Source organism: Labeo rohita, chromosome 22 (genome assembly GCF_022985175.1).
Source record: "Labeo rohita strain BAU-BD-2019 chromosome 22, IGBB_LRoh.1.0, whole genome shotgun sequence".
Lineage (NCBI taxonomy): Eukaryota > Metazoa > Chordata > Actinopteri > Cypriniformes > Cyprinidae > Labeo > Labeo rohita.
Genome location: NC_066890.1, coordinates 46,218,091 through 46,239,163, shown reverse-complemented (window position 1 = coordinate 46,239,163; position 21,073 = coordinate 46,218,091). Strand labels below are relative to the sequence as shown.

Below are 21,073 nucleotides of genomic sequence, written 5' to 3'. Positions count from 1 at the left end.
TTAAAACAGCATAACGTCATTTTGTCCGAGGGAAAACCACGCACTTGGCAACACTGTTGCTGAATGAAACATCGCAGGATCTACCCATCATGCGGTATTTTGATGTCATGGGGGATGGGATCTCGCGATGGGGTGAGATCTCACCATAAAGTTGTCAGCACAATTAAAGTGGCTTTTTTTTTTTTTTTTTTTTTTTTTTTTGGCTAAATGTCATGAGAAATGCATGAGTGTTGAAATCATAGACTGCAAACATTTTTTAGATTTTGATAAAATTAAGTAATCCAACTGTCAGAACAACAACAAAAATAATTTTAAAGACACATATGTGCACTATATGGGATTATGTTTGCACTTGTATATTAAACAAATAGGATCCCGTGTGTTGCCCATTTTGAGCCCATGCACACATTTCCCATTAATTACCCAACTGGGAACCACATGGGAAGCCAACCTGAGTTCACCCATGTGCCATGTGGATCTTAGCTGGGTCAGCCAAGTGGGCCCCAGATAAGATGCCAATTTGAGCCCATGCGGATTTTATGTGTAGCATATTTTGAGCCAATACACACATTTCCTAGTATTTACCCAACTGGGAACCACATGGGGAGCCCACCTGGGTTGACCCATGTGGGTCGTAGCTGGGTCACTCAAGTGGGCCCAGATAAGATGCCCATTTTGAGCCCATGCCCACTCCGTACCCCTGTAGCACATGTAAAACCCATGTGGGCCCCACATTAACGTGTTTCCTGGGAACTTGGTACAAGGAGGTGGCATTATGTCACAAGCATGGCTCTAGCATTGTGCATCCTCATAATAATGATCACATTTTCCAGAATGGATTTTTCAGACCCCTTAAAAAAAAAAAAAAAAAAACACATTTAGTGATTTTAACAAGCCACCAATAGAAGGCGACAAATTACCAGAAGAGATCCGCAGGGACCATTACAGTTTCTAATACAGCCAATACAATTCTTATTATAACCAATACAGCCATTACAAATGCTGATGGTAAAAATGAAATGGTTTCATTTTTGCTTTACACGTTTCATTTTTTCATTACGCATTTTCCATCAATATTTTACATTTTCTCACTCAAACGCTTAAATGAATGAAAGCCATTTCTACCACATAAGAAAAAAAAAAAAACTTAAAAATTATATAGGCTAGGCTAATTAATAGGTAGCCTACTCATAAATTAGGACATAAAGAGTTGAAATTATTACTTATAAAGTCAACATTACAGAAGCCACAATTATGACATAAGTCGAAGTTATGATATATGACATACTTAGTTGAAATTTGCCTATATTATGACTTGAAATGGGATTCCATATCATTTTGACTATTTAAGTAATAATTAAGTAATAATAAAGTAATAACTTTTTCCTGATGATTTTTAAGTCATAATTTTGAATTAATAAGTTATTAATAAGTAATTAATGTCAACCACAACATATTTTTAATGCATGATCTCTTTTTTCTCCGAATGTGGCGGAAATGTATACAGTGAGCTGTGTTTCATAACTGTCCAGAGCACGTTTATTAAGTCAAACCAAAATTTATTCAGATACCTTCAAAATTTCTCACATTATCAAAGTTTATTCTCTATAGTTTAGAAAATGGTAATAATTATGACAAGAACTCAAGGGTCCAAAAAAAAAAAAAAAAAAAAAAATCATCTTGATAATGTCAGATAACTTTGATAGAATGTAACAAAATATGATAAGGTCAAAGTGTCAAATCACATTTTTGTTCCCAAATTTGTATACGTTTTAGGGGTAGCCCATTATATGAACAATTTCCAGGTATAAAACATCACAGTTTACTTTATTTTGGTATCCTCATTTACATAAATGAACTGTAAAACCAAAAAAAAAAAAAAAAAAAAAATCAAAAATTATATCTGGTGTCTGAATAATTTTTGGTTTGACTGTATGTAGGCTATATATAAAGAAAAGGAATGCACTGTCAATGACATAACATTCTAAGTTAAGGTTTCTGTGGAGCAAAAATGGGTGTTTCTGACTTTGTGGGTTGTGGGTTTGTGGTGTTTTCAAACTGTTGGGTGTTACATGCAATAAATATGATACTCCTTACCTGACCCCACCCCCAAAACTTACCGTCACACCGATCTGGTAACTTCCTTTACTTTCTTTCAGAGACCTTTGCTTGTAAAACCTGCTTGTGTCAACTAGCAGTGGGAACGCCTACTAGCGACTGGGAACTGGTGACATGCAGCTACAAAGTTGCTTGAGGTGTTAACAGAACGTTTATTTATTAGAATGGTGGGCAAACGGCCAGAGAATATGCTCCAGTCATTTATTCTGTGTGGATTGTGGGTGTGGCGTATAGTTGGTAAGTTAAATGTGTTTTTATGACTTCAAATTCTGCAGTTTAATTTGAGAGTAATACGCTTCGGAAACTAAATATGTTTACTATTTCAAAATAAATCTAATGAACCTTCACTGTTTGCAACATATATTTAGCATTTATTTCAAATATATTTTGGCCACAAAAATAAATACATATTTTTTGCCATACGGGGTAGCCTACCAAAATAAAATGTTTTGTCTTTTTTTATATACTGTTCATTATTAATACAAATTGTCATCTGTGTTACAATATTCAACATGTTTCAGGCATTCATTTAGTTCATTTACAGCATTTAATTTTCTCAGTATACAATGAAATGAGTCCATGAGCCAGTCAATAACTGTAACTGGATGAAGAAGCTTAAAGCGGTCTCATCCACAGATCATGTTTTATGTTTCACTTCTGTTTACACATCAAAATGTGTGCGGAAGAAAAAACACTGAGGAGGAACAAATCATTTAAGTAATGCTCATCAGCATTTTCCATTTGTCCGGCATAGACATGGTTTAAATCAGATATTTATTGTACACAGAGATGTATTATGGATTGGGACCAAAGCTCAGGGGTCTTTCACTATAGGAGTAGGAGTACATAAATGTATTTTGTTTGTGTGCCTTATAGCCCATACAAGGCTCAGATTGTCATTTTCTTTGTGCATCTTATTCAGTAACAAAACATGTTCCTGTTTGTTCTCCAGGTGTGTTTGGTGTTAATTCAGAAGAAATTAAGTCTGTATCAGTGATGAAGGGTGATTCTGTCACTCTAAACACTGAAGTACAGAAATATTTGTTCATGCAGTGGATGTTTGGAAGCGCTCGAATAGCTGAAGTCAACAGACTCGCACAAACCAGCTTGACATATGATGGTCCTGAGGGGAGATTCACAAACAGACTACAATTAGATCAAACTGGATCTCTGATCATCACAGACACCAGAACCACAGATTCTGGGATTTATCAACTAACAGTTGTCGACAAAGAGACCATTTACACGAGTTACAATGTTACAGTCTATGGTAAGAGAATTACTGCATAGTTTTCTCTTAATTTGAATTATGTCTTTGTTATTGTAATATTTTAAAATGGTTCTTTTCTATTCATTTCAGTATTTGTTCCCATAGTTAAGAATGTGAATGTTAAACGGATAGTTCAACCAAAAATAAATATTCTGTCATTATTTACAAAGTTCTTCTAAACATGTTTGATTTTCTTCCTTGTGTGAACATAAAAGAAGATATTTTGAAGATTGTTGGTAACCAAACTATTGCTGGTAGCCATTGACTTCCATAGTAGGGAATAAAAATACTATGGATGTCAATGGTTGCCAGCAACCAGCAACTACTTTTTTTTTTTTTTTTTGTTTCCAACAGAAGAATGAAATTTCCACAGTTTTGAAATAATGTGAGGGTAAATAAATGATGACAGAATGTTAATATTTTAGGAACTATGCCTTTAAAGCAGTCAGATCCAGAGATGAGCATTTTGTTTGCATTTTGAGTGTTTTGTTTCACTTCCGTTTGCACATGAAAGTACTTAAGTAACATTAACTCACACTGAACTCCTAAACTTTTATTGTTATTGATCTCTTATTCATCTTAGGTCTTAATTTAAAGTTTTGGTTTGCTTATCATTCAACATTCATATTAGTAAAATGTCTGCATACAGATTTAAAGATTAATTTGGTCATTAATAACCAACATAATGATCTTAGTTTGTAACAAAGCATGTTTCTGTTTGTTCTCTAGATGTGACAGATGAAGTGAAGTTAATATCAGTGATGGAAGGACATTCTGTCACTCTAAACTCTGATGTTACTGAAGTACAGAGATATTTGTTCATGCAGTGGATGTTCGGAAGCTCTCGAATAGCTGAAATCAACAGGCTAGCACAAACCAACTCGACATATGATGGTCCTGATGGGAGATTCAGAAACCGATTAAAGCTGGATCAAACCGGATCTCTGACCATCACAAACAGCAGAACCACAGACTCTGGACTTTATCAATTATCAATTGTCAGCAGAGAAACCAGATACGTAAATTTCAAAGTTGCAGTGTACGGTGAGTAATAGAATTTCAGCATAATCATTTGAATTGCATTGAATTGCAATTGCATTCACCTGTTTTCAAAATTTCTTAAACACACATTTTAATGATATCAACTCATTTAATTAACAAAAATCTTCATCACCAGAAACAACATCAAGCATAAATTGTGTGTCATCCAGCTGTGCGGTGAACAGTTCAACCGCAAACCAAAATGAGGAATCCAGCATTACTGAACTCTATCAGCCAAGTTCAAGTAAGTCACTGGATTAATATGAGGAACATTTGCTTCCGTGATTCGAAAGGAACAGAAAACAGATGTCAGGCATTGACAGAGAAGTGAACATTAGGCAAAACACAATTAAAAAACATCATGGAGAATCAATCACAATTAGAAAGATTCCTCAGGGCGCCCATAAAATAGTCTAGAATCGCTTCTGTTAGCCATGTTATTTGGCTAAGCAGGGAAAGATTGCAGACAAGCATTCACACATTAAGCTAATGGATTTTTTTTCTTCTCCAAAGATGCTTGAGCTATTAATAACCCACAAAATTCACACCTGTAATCTGTTTGAAAGAGAAGCAAATGCACAGTTGTGATGAAGTGTTCTTTTTTTTCTTTTCAGAACACATCCACTGTTGTGGTTTTGCTGAAGCTGTGATTCGATTGGTTGTTTCTGCTCTAGTGGGTGTGGCTGCTATTGCTATGCTGATTTATGACATCAGATCTACAAGAAGTGAGTTGAACAGGACAGAAGAGACTGGATATCTCTATCAGACCCATGGAGTAAAATCAGACCAACAGTATGAACCAAGCAGAAGGGTGAGTTCCAGATATATCCAGATGTAATGCAAAACACACACAACACCTTTATTGTTCCTCACACAGCTGTTTATTAACACATTATTTTTGCATTCATTGGTGATATACTGGATGTATTTGCACAGAATATGACTTTTATTGATTTATTAAATTATTTACATTGTTATAAATTAAATAATTAGCAACAAACACAATGTCATGATCTCAAAAGCTTTTGTACTCAGATCTTTGAAATTACTTTGTCGATCTGAATTTGTTTTTATGGAGATGTGGTGGGGATTTAACCTACCAATAAAAATAAAATGCTACATTAACAACATTAACAGCAGTGTTGGTGGTAACACATTACAAGTAATGTGAGTTATGCAATCAGATTACTTTTTTCAAGTAACTAAAGTAATCCATTACTTTTTAATTTGCTCTTTTTCAAATAATTAATGCCTGTTACTTTGTTTTTCCTTTTATTGGCTGACAGCTCTCCTGTCCCCATGCTAATTATATCATGATATTTTCTAGTATTTATTGCAATATTTATATCAATAATGATATAATAGTACCATTCAAACTGGGTTTGGCTAAGCAATAGCTGCATGCAGTCTTGAGTGACTCAAGAAACAAACATTTATCTAAACGTAAAATTAAACTGCAGTAAAATGTCAAAATCCCTGGTAGTCCTTCTGGCAAGCATTCTTCAGATTATGGTACAGCCCTAGATTAAATTCAACTAGCTTGAATAAAAATATGATAAAATAAAAGATAGGACAAAGGTCAAAACATCAATAAAAGACACAAATATATTATTTACATTATTTACAGGCTGTATTTTTAAATAAAATTTAAGGCTTTTAATGACCATTTTTAAAATATTGCACAAATAAAATTAATACTATATGAGTGGGATAGGGAAGTGTCTATGGTTAGAAATTAAGTAAAAGTAACATAATTAGTTTCTTAGGGAGTAATGCAATATTGTAATGTATTGCTTTTAAAAGTAACTGTCCCCAACATTGAGAGTAACAGAGAATAAGTAAATACATACTGATAACACAGATAACACTCTCATTGTAATGTACAACATTCCTGTTCAGTGAATTATTGATGCATGTTCAGACTATTTCTGCACCACACTGACCATCCAGAATTATTTCCAAAATAGTAAACAATGTTAGGTTTTGTACACTCTTAAAAATACATGTTCTTTATTGGCATTGATGGTTCTATAAAGAACCTTAAACATCCATAGAACCTTTCAAAGGCAGAAAACATTATTTATAGTCGAAAAAGTTTCTTTAGATTTTTAAAAAACGAAAAATGGTTCTTAAATGTCATTACTGCAAAAACACCCTTTTGTAAAGTATTTGTTAATGTTGTTCAGCTTAGTGTAGCACTGCTTTTCCAATACCAATGGTTGGTAACTGTAGCACCATGGATTATTGGAAAGTGATTATTGGAGTGTTGACACTGAATGGTTAACTGTGACATCTGGCTCACTATGTTCTTCTGTAGTGATTTTAGTCTTAATACACTTTTGATTTTGTAACCTGCTGTTACATAGGTGCTCCTCAAACAAGGCTTCATTTTAGCTTTTTCCAGCATACAGGTTTGTTTCTTACTTTCAAAGAAGAATTTTGTAGTTGAGGTTTAATGTTGACGATATCACACTGAATAGCACTGGTGGGCGTGTATTATTCCATTAAAGTGACCATGTCTCTTCCTGCTCATTCACTCCATCCTCTTCATCTGCATCCAACAGCAGCCTCAAACAAGGCTTAATTTTTGGTTTTTGGAACCTGGAAGAACATACAGAAACAATCATAGAAATTAAAAAGAGAGAAAGCAGTACCTTTGCTATACATACACATATTTTATAGATGATTTTACAGCTAAAAGTTGATGATGGCACAGTGATTGGCACTGGTGGGCCTGTCTTATTCCATTAAAGTGACCATGCATCTTCCTTCTCATTCACTCCATCCACTTCATCTTCATCCAACAGCTGCATTACTACAGTGTCTAATTCACTCACATGGTTTCCTGGGGAACCTGGAAGAATATACAGAAACAATCATGGAAGTTACAAAAACAGGAGAAAGCATTAGAAATTTTAACAAAAGTATGTTATATACATAATCCTAAAGATGACACAAGAGTTCCAAATCACAGAACTGTTGTATATACAATTAGATAGTGATGTTCTACTCACCGGTGACAGTCAAACTTACTCTCCTGAATGTCGTCTTTTCAGTGTTAATGATCTGTAGTTTAAAATGTCCAGAGTCTGATTTTGTGATGTTTGTGATGGTCAAAGATGCAGTCATCTTGCCCAAACTAAGTCTGCCTCTGAATCTCTTATTAACAGTAGTTGTTCCTGAATCTTTTTAGCAACAAGAAGGTTTTCAGCTCCAAACGTCCACAGTATCAGATCATCACTCTGTATTTCAGCATTAGTCTGGAGAGTAACAGAACCTCCTGCCGTCACTGACAATGTCTTTCACTTCATGTCACAACAGCACACAGAAACAGGACAATTCAGTATTAGTGACTGAATTAATTTTGCCTGCCATTTTTATTTTTAAAACAACATAAAATCAGACTAATATAGCTGTTGATGTAATGCTGTACTAAATGCATGCGAATTATAATAAGTATATATTAAAAAAGTCTTATTTGGAGACTATTTTCAAAAAAAAGTTGTAATATATATATATATATATATATATATATAAATGTCCTAATTCATGCAATGTCATGACAGAACTGTACACTTTTCCCACATAACATTGTGAATTTACAATATGGCACTACTTTCAACAAATCTAAAAGTAATTAAAATTTGAGTACTTTCCGAAAGTGTTAGTTTCAGATCATCTAAATCACTGCATGGTCTTTTACAGACAAAGACTTATTACTTACCACTGATGGTAACAAGAAATTTCATGTATTTGTTTCTGCCTATGCTGCTGATCTTGAGTTTATAGAGTCCAGAGTGAATGGTCCTGATGTTACTGATAGTGAGATCTCCACTTTCATTCAGATTCAGTTTGCTTCTGAATCTCCCATCAGCACCCTCATATGTGCTTCTGTCCCCATTTTTGATTTCAGCAATGAGATTGTCATCAGTTTCATAGCACCACTTTATCATAACATCTCCATGTGCTTCAGTAAGATCAGCATGTAGAGTGACAGATTCTCCCTCTGTCACTGTCTCTTTCTTCTCTTTGACTGACACAAAAATGCATAGAAATATGAGTGTTAAGGTGAAGATCTCAGTTACTGTACATTCATACACTCACACCATAAAGTTCATATGACTCATGCTATATCCAAGTCTTCTGAGTGAGAAATGAAAACCCTGCCACAGCACGTCAATGCTTTTGGGAAAACACTGGCATTGAATCAACAATTTTAGTTTGTTTGTTGCACAAAATTATGATTTGATTTCAGAAGACTTGACATATATGGCTTGAATTACAACATTACGATACTTTTCCCATTTAGACATTTTTAACATTGTGTTTAGTACGAAGTGTACGGAAAGGGTTTTTTTAAGTTGAACATTGTTTTTAAGTTGTTTTTTTGGGTTTTTTTTTTTTTGTTTTTACAGTGTGGGGAAATTAATTTTTATTTTAGTACAAATAACAACACATAAAACATAACTGTATATATGTATGTATGTTACTGACATATTTAATGGAGACAAACTTATTGAATGCCATAGTTGAAAGCCAGGCTTTGATGACATAAAGACCAGAAATGATGGATTAAACTGAAATAAGATTCTGAGCTGACAAGAAAATATAGAAATTCACTAAATATTAGAAATTTTACTAATCCGATGCTTATTTTAGAACATGAACATCCTAGTCTCTCGTTTGATTTTAAATGGGGAATATATAGAAATTCACTGAAATCTTATTTGTGCTTATTTCAGAGCATGAACATCCTAGTCTCTGGATTGATTTTAAATTAAATGGACAAACAAATGACTTAAATGGAATATTATTTAAGTATATTAAACTCACCCATTTGCCCCTTTAATTTAGAGATCCTGTGGTGATAATAAATCACAAAAGCAATCAAGATCAGCAGAACAGGAGCAATAACGCCAACAACTATTCCTGCTATAACACCTGAAGAAAGACCTGGATCTAGGACAGGTAGGAAGAGAGACACTGAAAGTGTCAGTCAATGTGATGATCTGAATTTGTTTCAAATATATGCTAATAATACCATTAATATCGTTAAACTTGAAAAGTTACTTACCACGGACAGAAACCAGGAATCGCTGTGATCTCTCACTGCCTCTGATCTGTAGTTCATAAAGTCCAGAGTCTGTGGTTCTGGCATTCTTGATGGTCAGAGATCCAGTCTGATTCAGCTGCAGTCGATCTTTGAATCTCTCATCAGCATCATGTAATGAGGTCTTGTTGGTCTCAACGTCAATTTTAGCCAGGAGTATGCCTTTATCTCCAAACCTCCACAGCATCAGAGCATCTTTGTGTGTTTCAGGATGAACATGTAAAGTGACAGAATCTCCCTCCAGGACTGATAATGATACTGACTTCATTCCATCCGTCTCACCAACCACAGCTGGAAAACAAGCCGTACAATAATAAAATGTAGAGTTTCATAATATTTCACAATTTAAATTCTGAAAGAAAGTTAGTCACATTATGAAGACCTGCTTGTGCTGTGCAAAATCTGGAAACTCACCTAATAAATGCTTGCTACAAACAGATGTGTCAGTTATTCAAATGCAACCAAATTATTACTAACCCTGATTAAATATAAAGAGTGTGAAACATAACTCATTAACAAAACAAAAAAAAAAAAAAAAACTCAGAGTTTAGGATGACTAAATTATTAACAACTTAAACTGCATCACTGTTACAAAGAAAGACTTACCAGAGACAGTAACATGAAATACTTTGGTCGTAGTCTTTTCACTAGAGATGGTTAGTTTATATTGTCCTGAGTGTTTAATTCTGGTGTTCCTGATGGTGAGAGCGCCAGTTTTTTGATCCATCTGCAATCTGCCTCTGAATCCCACATCATCAGTGAAAAAAATTGGAGTCAAGCCATCCTTTCTTCTTATTTGAGATATGAGAGAGTCTTTAGGTCCAAACATCCATAGTATGGTATCATCATTAAGAATTTCAGAAAGATTAGTTTTTAGAGTGACAGAATCCCCCTCCAACACTGAAATGTTCTCAGTTTCATCTGTCTCAGCATCAGACACTCCTGTAAACAGAAACAGTTTTACTGAAACAACATAACTTCAGCAAACAGATTCACTTGAAATCATTGCATGAGCTGCTAAAAAGACAGAAAAGACATTACTAATCTCTAATTACTAATTTAAACAGAGGTTGGCAATTGCATTCTTACCAGTAAGAACTAAATTGGAGAGCTCTACAATTCAGTTCCTACTAGTAAAAATTTATGGCATTTTATCTGAAAGTATTCCCAGTTACTTGTCCTAATTGCATTCTTACTAGTAACAATTCAAATTAGAGAGCTCTACAAATTAATTTTTACTAGTCATATGTCTCTACTGACTTCCATTAATTTTTAATTACAGAGCACTACAACTGAATTTTTACTAGTAAGTATTACAATTAGAGAGCTCTCTAATTAATTTTTTACTAGTATCATTTCGGATTAGAGGGATCTCTAATTTAATTCTTATTTGTAAAAAAATGAGCTCTGCAATTAAACATTTTTAATGTGTTTTTGACCAGTATAAATTTATAGAGCTCTGTACAGATCACACAGGTATGTCTGCAAGATGTCTGTTAAAGATCACTTTATCTGGAAAGCATCTGCTGTCTGCAGATGTCTGTAAGATGTCAGTTTTACATACATTCTAAACCATAAACTAAATCTTAAAGACATCTAATAGAAGTCTGATAGGAAATCCTATAGATGTATTGCAGATGAGCAAACACACTAAAACATATGTCTTGCAGATGTAAATGCAGACATCAAAGAGATCACTCTGTGATGTACATGTGGTAATTGCATTTTTACTAGTAAGAATTAATTTAGAGAGCTCTCTAATCATAATTGTTACTAATTAGAGAGTTCTCTTGGAATTGTCACTTGTGGTGTAAGTATTGAATTGTAGAGCACTCTAATTGGAATTGTTACTAGTAATAATTGAATTAGAGAGCTCACTAATTACAGTTATTACTAGTAAGAATATAATTGTAAAGCTCTGTAACTGAATTGCTACTAGTAAAAATGCAGTTTGCTGCAATGAGTAATGCTTGGAATAATTTAAGCTAAGACAGCTTGCCATAAATGGAGACATATGACTAGTAAAAATTAATTTGTAGAGCTCTCTAATTCAATTCTTCAACTAGTACGAACTAAATAATTGAATTGTTACTTGTAAAAATGCAATTCCGACGAGTAACAGTGTGAACAGTTTAAGCTAAAACAACTTGCCATATCATATCACCTTAATCGTGGTTTCAAATCGAAACCAAAACTGCTCCAAAACTTACCGTGCATTACTAATAAAAAAATAAAGAGCATCATGTTCGTCATGTTCTTGTAGAGATGCGAAGAATCTAACTTTAATAAAGCTGATCAATGAGATTATTTTATATATTTATTTCGTTTCGCTTGATCTTAGCTGTTTGTCGTCCAAGCCCCGCCCAGTTTGACAAGCGTGAAAAATAAACTCAAAACACAGTAACAATGAAAACTAGATTCTAACGAAGATACGTTTCACCAGCTGACAATTACAACTTTTCTCAACGATGTGAATGACTTCTTAAAAAGACCTGTTTTTTATCCTTTAAAGAAAAACGATGGAGTCTACAGTGTACAGACTACAGTTTTCTTTCTTCATCGGACAGCTTGTGAGCGTTTGCCTATCGCAACTCAGTTACATATTCTGGTAGAGTTCCCAGCTGTTACGTACGGAATCGTCCCGTATATAAGGCAACAAATTAGCCTTCGGTATTATTATTATTCACTTCGAACCATTGGGCTATTGCGCAACAGACTTCTGTGTTATCGTCGTCTTCTACTCTCGAGTTTTGTTTTGTTTTTTTGTTTTTTGCGGATTGGCAAACCAACGTTAAGGTGCATGTCCGCCACCTACTGGTATGGAGTCTGGAACGCAACTATTAGTTTAGTATTCGTTTGTGGATTACAACAATTGCAAAAAAACAAACAAACAAACAAACAAACAACAAAAAAAACATAAATAAAAACAACATTCAACTCTTCAAACTCCTTCCATTAATCTTGTCTTTTTTAAAAAAAAAACTTAATATGTATTCTTGACTGCACTGACCCATATCCTAAAAGTGTCTTTAACTACTACTTCCCATCAGTTCCAGTTGTTGGAACATCAGATATCTCTCCCTTTCATACGTTATGAAACACATTAAAAGAACATGCTCAACCGTTTCTGGTAGTTCACATTTATCACATTTACCAGTTTCATGTTTTCCAATTCTGTACAAACAAACTCAATCTAGATAAGATAATTTATTTGCTAACTTACTCTCTTTTTACCAACACACTCCTGGATCTTAGATAAATGCCTTCCTTTACTTTCATGTTCACATATTTTTTGTCATTTCTTTTCAACTTCAATATATATCAATCTCATTAATTCAGCTTTACTTATTGTTATTTGTAATTCAACTTGTGAATGTTCCAGGGCCTTCTTTGCAAGCTAGTCAACACTTTCGTTCCCTTCTATTCCAATATGAGCTGGAACCCAGAAAAAAAAAAAAAAAAACAGTAACCTTAACTGCCTTATCCTATAAATACTCTGTAATATCTCATATAATATGTCCTGTCGAGCTTCTGATTTTCCACTCTGTAAACTTGTCAGAGCTGCCGCTGAATCAGTGCAAATCACGACCCATTGCAGGGCAAGACATATGGCTAATAACTCAGAGGTATATTGTAATATTCTGTAAAGTTTCTTTATTTTACAGATGTCGTTCTACAACACGAGCTGGGACCGACTAGGGCAACAACACCTGCTCACTTCTGAACTCCGTGTGGATCGCTCTCTGTTATATTAGAACGCCCTCCAGTGGTCACACTCATAATGACATAACACTTAATACTTCACTACATATATACAGATACATGATCAGAGATTCTCCTAGCAATTTTGATATTTAATTGCAATTTAATATACACTGCAGCTGCTGTTCTTCCCATCCCTGGGTCTTTAGATCCATCTGTGTATATCTGCAATACTGAATAGTATGCATGATTGACATATTGTTGCATGACTGAACTATTGGGATGTTCATGTTGATGCTTTGATTTCTTTATGAATGCTTAAATCAGCAAATGGCATTGGGAACAACCAGGGAGGTATTGCAGGGATCACCACTGTTGGTGTGATATCAAACTCATCAAGACCCATTCTCTGTGCTTCCTTCCCAACAATCAAACCAGAACTTGCAAACTTTTTATATTCATACTCCAAGAATTGTCTTGAAAAATATTCTTGACTGGGTGACTTGCTCCTTAATACTAGTCCAATATGCCATCAGCTGAAGTCTGCGTAACCCTAGGGGGATTTCTCCCATTTCAACCTGTAATGATACCACTGGTGATGACCTGAATGCTCCAAATTTGCATAGCCTGCGTTTGTATCTTCTCAGTCTTTTTTGTCCAAGTTTTATTTGCAGAACTACACACCATACAACCATAATCAATATTAGTTCTTAGTACTGCTTTATATATTCTTTCCATTGATTGATGCCTTGCCCCCATTCAGCTCCAGATAAACATCTTAATATATTTACCCCGGATCACAAAACCAGTCATGACTTATGCATAAGGGTAAATTTTTCAAAATTGAGATTTATACACCATCTGAAAGTTGAATAAATAGGTTAGGACAATATTTGGTTGAGATACAACTATTTGAAAACCTGGAACCTGAAGGTGCAAAAAAATCAAAATATTGAGAAAATTGCTTGCACATTTTTCTGTAGTATTAAAAAGCAACTCTTATTATAAAGCACATGTTCATATATAATGAAAATTTAAGATGTCTAAATGAGTTCAGGGCAGGTCTAACATGATTGGGTAGTTTGGCCATGTGACCATAAACATTCATTTCCTAGTACTGCCCTCTGAATGGAAGGATAATGTCAAAGCTCAGAAATGACAGGTACATTTTCTAAGTTCATTTTTAAATAGCCAATACATCTTTTGCATGCATCATCATGAAAGGGTTATCTATACATACATATTAAAATTATATTATTACATTACTTTTTTCTGTTGTCAAACTGCTGATAAGTGAAGACGGTCACAATTGTGACCGGTGGTATAACACAGGGAGTCTAGGTGTATAGTGTAAATGCATTTACAAAATTAAAAATCTCCAGCCAGCAATTAGTTTAAAGACTGGTTTAACTTGTTGAAATTTGTTTTATTCCATTAACAAGAAGTAAACATTGTCTGGCTCAGTTTCAAAAATAACAAAATAGCAATCTTATGCAGCAGTTTAACACAAATATTCAAATGAAATGATGACAAAATGACAGATTATAAGAACATAGAGGAAATTATTATAAACTTCATTATAAATGGAAATAAATAGCGTAGTAATGAAAAAAATGTATATAAAAATTAAGGAATAAATATTGCAAAAATAATAAATAAACAAATGATGAAATATGAGCCTAAGGTAGGAAACATGTAACAATTGGCCTGGCACACTTCTCACAGGAAAATGTTGTGCGACCGTCACAGACACGACATCTGACAAACCTATTTCCTGCACAAAAAAAAAAATACTTAGACTGTTATTTATCTTTTACATAGCTTTTATATAGCTATTTGCAGATGTTATGATTCAGAAAACATCTTTATATATGTAATCTGCTTGCCTGTGTTTATTGGCCAGTGAGCAACACCATCAAACCTGTGTATATCAGTCACAGCAGCCAACATTGAGGATGGCCTCCCATGACCTTTTGGTGCAGTACCAAATTTTTTCAGGAGACTTTGGGCAACTACTCGCTGAAATCCAAGAAGATCGTAGTCACCATTCATGACATCTCTGTGGAAAAGCCAACTGTTGACCACAGCACTGTGAAGAGTCCATGCATAAATTGGCCACCACCACTTTTTTGATCTTATTGTGCTGTGATAACAGGACACCTGAAGATCATGTAGATCTACTCCTCCCATTTGCTGGTTGTAGGAGTGGATTATTTGAGGTTGCTGTAGGTAGTCATATGCCTTTCTTTCCTTGTTCCATCTCTTAACTGGTACCTCAGAGTAGACATCTTCCACATTGCTTGCAACAGTGACCACACAGGCCAATCTTTCAGGAGCTTAATAGCTCATACAAAATTCTGCCATTCAGTAAGTGGCTGTCAGTTGATGAGAGCATGATTCCCTACTATGGGCACCACGGGTACAAACAGTTCATAAAGGGAAAACAATCCGCTATGGCTATAAGGTTTGGAGCCTGGCATCCTCAGGGGGTTACCTTTACCACATGAAGCCTTATGCTGGAGTGCACCCAATGGGTGAATTCCAGAAGTTACAGAGGGGCTCCACCGAAGTTCTGTCTGAAGGAGAAAAGCTACTGGTGAGGTGGAGAGACAACAGTGTGGTCACTGTTGCAAGCAATGTGGAAGATGTCTACTCTGAGGTACCAGTTAAGAGATGGAACAAGGAAAGAAAGGCATATGACTACCTACAGCAACCTCAAATAATCAAAGATCAAAAAAGTGGTGGTGGCCAATTTATGCATGGACTCTTCACAGTGCTGTGGTCAACAGTTGGCTTTTCCACAGAGATGTCATGAATGGTGACTACGATCTTCTTGGATTTCAGCGAGTAGTTGCCCAAAGTCTCCTGAAAAAATTTGGTACTGCACCAAAAGGTCATGGGAGGCCATCCTCAATGTTGGCTGCTGTGACTGATATACACAGGTTTGATGGTGTTGCTCACTGGCCAATAAACACAGGCAAGCAGATTACATATATAAAGATGTTTTCTGAATCATAACATCTGCAAATAGCTATATAAAAGCTATGTAAAAGATAAATAACAGTCTAAGTATTTTTTTTTTGTTGTGCAGGAAATAGGTTTGTCAGATGTCGTGTCTGTGACGGTCGCACAACATTTTCCTGTGAGAAGTGTGCCAGGCCAATTGTTACATGTTTCCTACCTTAGGCTCATATTTCATCATTTGTTTATTTATTATTTTTGCAATATTTATTCCTTAATTTTTATATACATTTTTTTCATTACTACGCTATTTATTTCCATTTATAATGAAGTTTATAATAATTTCCTCTATGTTCTTATAATCTGTCATTTTGTCATCATTTCATTTAAATATTTGTGTTAAACTGCTGCATAAGATTGCTATTTTGTTATTTTTGAAACTGAGCCAGACAATGTTTACTTCTTGTTAATGGAATAAAACAAATTTCAACAAGTTAAACCAGTCTTTAAACTAATTGCTGGCTGGAGATTTTTAATTTTGTAAATGCATTTACACTATACACCTAGACTCCCTGTGTTATACCACCGGTCACAATTGTGACCAGAGATGAAACACATTTTTTCATGGACTTTTCAATTATTTTTATAAAAAATTGACATTGATTGTTTAATATCCTTACAAATACCACACAAATTCATATATGTCATCTCTAGGAAAAATTTGGGATTAAATGGGTTAAAGTTGTCAAAATTAAGTTCTTAACAATGTATATTACTAATCATAATCATTTTCATATATTTACAGTAGGAATTTTACAAAATATCTCCATGGAACATGATCTTTACTTACAGCTTTTTGCATTTCCTTTTCCACATACAAAACATTTCTCCCCCTAAACCATAACGCTCCATCATCTGCATACAATGATCTGTTGACACCAATGTCAACATTAGAAAAATTCTATTAAAAGTTAAATAGAATAGGACTACTTACACTGCCTTGTGGGAGACTTCCGTGTCAAACAGGTTTGCTTTATTTGATTAGCTCCCCCTGTCTTTTTCTGTTCATATGCAGTATTCTGACTGTACATTGTTCTGTTCTTAAAGAGGCTTTTGGCTGCTTTATTTTTTAGTAACCACCAGTTGGCGACACTCTCGATGCTTTGATTCTCTTCTCTTGAAGAGTCAGGAGAAAGCGTCAGTGTTTCATTAAGGCTTCATTCGCTCATCCTTAAGTTCATGTTCCTGTTAAAAATTTCTCGGTGCGATGAGACCTGTTTTCCGGTTTGGTCAGGTGATGTACGTTCGATATAGGCTATACTCCACTGAAATAGTGTCTGTGGTTTTAACCTGATTAGAGAGCGGTTTTATGAATTTATAGACAATATGACACTTGTTTAATTAAAATGAATAGGCCTGCTTTGCCAAGCTCCCATAGAACAAACAAAACCCTGAAAATTTAATATATATTTAAATAATTTGTTAAACACGTTTAATATATACTTTAAATAACTTTTTTTTTTTTTTTTTTTTTTTTTTTTGCAGTTATACATAATATTCCACCTCCGTTTATTTTAAGCGGTAAGAAACCCTATTTAGCCCCTAATGTCAACAACATGCTATAACAGCCAGTAGTAGTAAGAACGCCTACTAGCGACCCTCGGTAGACCCAGTATACTATTCTTCTTATCTCAGACATTTACTAGCGGTTGACAAACGGCCAATATGGTTCACGCTTTTATTTTGTTCTTTGTGAGCTTGTGGTGTCTTGTTGGTGAGTTGTATTCTTGATATATTTTTAGAGTAAACAGATTGCATATATAATTCGCATAAACCGTTTATATCTCATAAAAAAAAAAAAGAAAAGAAAAAGAAAGTGAAAGGGATTCTAAAACAAAAATCCTAAACTTCGTTAAATCAATCTGATCCACCCATAATTGTTACATAATGCAGATCACTATAACTGACAGTTTGGTCATATACTACTATATACTTTTTTTGGTCTTTTACAAAATATGTGTATGTTTCTCTCTTTATCTCTCTAGATGTGACAGATAAAATGAAGTATGTATCAGTGATGGAGGGAGATTCGTTTACTCTACACACTGATGTTACTGAAATACAGAAATATCTGCTAATACAATGGATGTTCGGAAGCACCCGAATAGCTGAAATTAACAGACTGACGCAAACCAACTCAACATATGATGCTCATATAAGATTCAGAGGCAGATTAAAGCTGGATCAAACCGGATCTCTGACCATCACAAACACAAGAACCACAGACTCTGGACTTTATAAACTAACAGTTATCAGCAGTGCAACCAGCTACATGAGTTTCAGTCTTATGGTCAATGGTGAGTAGACAATATGATTTTATTGTTTGTTTGAATTATTTCTTTATCATTGTGTTATTTTAAAAATTATTATTTTATGTTCTTTTCAATATATCTTAAATGCACATTTTGTTATATTAATGGCTTCATTTCCATTTATAATATGAATCTATTATAAATTAAGATCAGAGTTGTGTGTGTGTGTGTGATGAGAGTAATGTCACAGTAATGTTTGTCATTATCAGAGACTCAACAAACTACTTCATCACCACTGAAAAGCTCATCAAGCTCAAATTTTTTGACATCCACCTGTGCAGTGAATAACTTAACCATCAACCAGAGTGAAGATGTAAACATTACTGAGGTCTCTCAGCCAAGTTCAGGTATGTCTCTCGTAATATAGATGATAACTCTGTTAAATGTGTTTATTTATCATCATATTAGTTTATGTAAAACTTTAAAAGATTTAATTATGTAATCCAGTAGACTGAAGTGAAAATGGAAACCACACTCGTGCATGTGTGACCAAACGTAGGTGTTGCTTTGTTACTGCTGATGGGTGTAAAATAATCAACCACATAAACCCATAAATTGCAGCATTTTAATTTTCATTATATTTATGCATTCAACAGATGCTTTTATCCAAAGTGCTTACATTGCATTCAATGTTTGCATTTGATCACCTCATGCATTCATACAGAAATAATTACCTATTTGTGCACGTGAGGGTGACATGCATATGCTTTTTTTTTTCTTTTCACTGGAACAAAGAATAAACCGCAGATGAGCAGCAGTGGTGTGAAGCGGGTGCCTGAGGGCCGTGTGTGGGGGTGGTGCCCAATGTTGCTTAAAAACATTAGTGTTCAAAGTAAAAAAAAAAAAAAAAAATCTCTTGGAAAAAAAAAAATCACATAATCTCACAGGTTTCTAGGATACATTCATCTAGGATTAAAGATGTGGCTAAAGCACTGAAAACAGTCTAGAATTGCTTACAGTTAACAATCCTAGTTAATGTCATTTGGCTAAGCAAAAAAAATGTGCATGCAAAGACAAACACACAGTAAATCTTGTGGATGTTCTTCCTTGTTAGTGAATGCTTGAGTTCCTAATAATACAAACTCATAAAGCCAGTACCTATGAGTCTGTTTGAAAAAGAGTTTATGTATTGTAACACATCTTTTTTTTTTTTTTTTTTTTTTTTTCAGACCATGTCCACTGTTGTGGTTTTACTGAAACTGTGATACGATTGGTTGTTTCTGCTGTGGTAAGCATGGCTGCTGTTGCTTTTCTGGTTTATGACATCTCATCTACAAGAAGAGAGCTGAACAGGATGCAAAAAAGTAGACATCACCATCAGACCCATAGAGTAAAATTAAACCAACATCAGTTAAACAGAAGAATCAGTTCCAGATATGTTTACTGAAGATTGCTGGTGCAATCCCAAAAAGATACAGATACATTTTTATTAGCACAGAATGACTTTTTAATTGATGTGGTTCACCCAAAAATGAAAATTCCACCAATAGATCCTCTGCAGTGAATGGGTGCTGTCAGAATGAGAGTCCAAACAGCTGATAAAAACATCACAGTGATCCACAAGTAATCCACACCACTCCAGTCCAGTCCATCAATTAATCCATCAAATCTTGTAAAGGTGAAATCTGTGTTTGTACGAAACAAATCCATCATTAAGATGTTATAAATTAAAACTATTGCTTGTCCTCTATGCATAATATAATTTTGTCCAGTGAAATGTCATCTCGGCTGAATCAAGAGAGAAATATGCACAGATGTTTTTGCTTGTTTGTTTGTTTGTTTTCTTAATGGACTCGTGGAGCAACCATTGACCAAAAGTAATGGTTTATGTGATGGATTTGTTTGTTATAATAATGTTTTTTGACTTTGCAATATAGTAATTGATGGACTGGAGTGTTGTAAATTACTTATGGATTATTATGATGCTTTTATCAGCTGTTTGGACTCTTATTCTGATGGCACCCATTCACTGCAACAAGTGATGTAACGCTTCAGTTCCACTGAAGAAACAAACTCCATCTTAGATGGCCTGAGGGCAAGTACATTTTAAGCAAATTTTCATTTTTAGTAAACTATTCATTTAAATATACATGTACATACATACATATAATCATTACCCTAAACAAAATAAAATGGCAACACAAATAATGGATCTCCTAAGCTCTTGTTCTTTTGCACCCTTGAAATGATCCCCATAAAGGAAATTGGTGTGTAGTTTTGGTGATTTTTATGTTTTTATTTTTTTTATTTTATTTTATTTTTTTTTTTTTGTGTCTAAATAAAGATTTTTTTGAAGAGTTTGTGTTTGTTTTTTATTATTTAATGAAACTTCAGCTTTGACTGGTTGTCTTTCTATAAATGTAATTAATTGTAATTTCCCCTACACATCTTTAGGGATGCTCATATTAAAGAAGTCTCCTATGGAAATAAATCCCTTTTATGACAGTGATTATATACTTCCCAAGTGGGATGTAAATGCGAAAGCATAGTTAAACGAGA

General features: G+C 34.3%; 2 protein-coding genes across 2 annotated transcripts; one reads left to right on the top strand and one right to left on the bottom strand.

Annotated features, from left to right (window-relative positions):
• The first annotated feature begins 2,188 nt into the window (after positions 1-2,188).
• LOC127153419 (uncharacterized) lies at positions 2,189-20,463 on the top strand. The gene is made up of 10 exons (XM_051094473.1): positions 2,189-2,355; positions 3,071-3,388; positions 4,118-4,432; positions 4,566-4,673; positions 5,044-5,240; positions 15,706-15,900; positions 16,333-16,390; positions 18,248-18,559; positions 18,784-18,921; positions 19,744-20,463. The coding sequence occupies exons 1-10, from the start codon at positions 2,283-2,285 to the stop codon at positions 19,959-19,961; spliced, it is 1,932 nt and encodes a 643-aa protein (XP_050950430.1). The 5' UTR covers positions 2,189-2,282; the 3' UTR covers positions 19,962-20,463.
• On the bottom strand, positions 7,131-12,286 carry LOC127153645 (uncharacterized). Its single transcript, XM_051094852.1, has 7 exons — positions 11,750-12,286; positions 10,146-10,481; positions 9,504-9,830; positions 9,263-9,388; positions 8,154-8,462; positions 7,444-7,689; positions 7,131-7,283 (listed from the first exon to the last, which is right to left on the bottom strand). The coding sequence occupies exons 1-6, from the start codon at positions 11,790-11,792 to the stop codon at positions 7,685-7,687; spliced, it is 1,146 nt and encodes a 381-aa protein (XP_050950809.1). The 5' UTR covers positions 11,793-12,286; the 3' UTR covers positions 7,131-7,283; positions 7,444-7,684.
• Positions 20,464-21,073: the final 610 nt, after the last annotated feature.

What these genes read in the sequence shown, in the direction of transcription:
- LOC127153419 (XM_051094473.1), top strand. Translation starts at nt 2,283, where the DNA reads ATGGTGGGCAAACGGCCAGAGAATATGCTCCAGTCATTTATTCTGTGT. An exon ending in TGGAAGATGTCTACTCTGAG is followed by an intron (nt 15,901 to 16,332) that starts GTACCAGTTAAG and finishes TTTGTTGTGCAG; the next exon opens with GAAATAGGTTTGTCAGATGT. An exon ending in TTTCAGTCTTATGGTCAATG is followed by an intron (nt 18,560 to 18,783) that starts GTGAGTAGACAA and finishes TGTCATTATCAG; the next exon opens with AGACTCAACAAACTACTTCA.
- LOC127153645 (XM_051094852.1), bottom strand. Translation starts at nt 11,792, where the DNA reads ATGACGAACATGATGCTCTTTATTTTTTTATTAGTAATGCACG. An exon ending in TTTTTTATTAGTAATGCACG is followed by an intron (nt 10,482 to 11,749) that starts GTAAGTTTTGGA and finishes TTCTGTTTACAG; the next exon opens with GAGTGTCTGATGCTGAGACA. An exon ending in TAAATTAAAGGGGCAAATGG is followed by an intron (nt 8,463 to 9,262) that starts GTGAGTTTAATA and finishes TTTTTGTGTCAG; the next exon opens with TCAAAGAGAAGAAAGAGACA.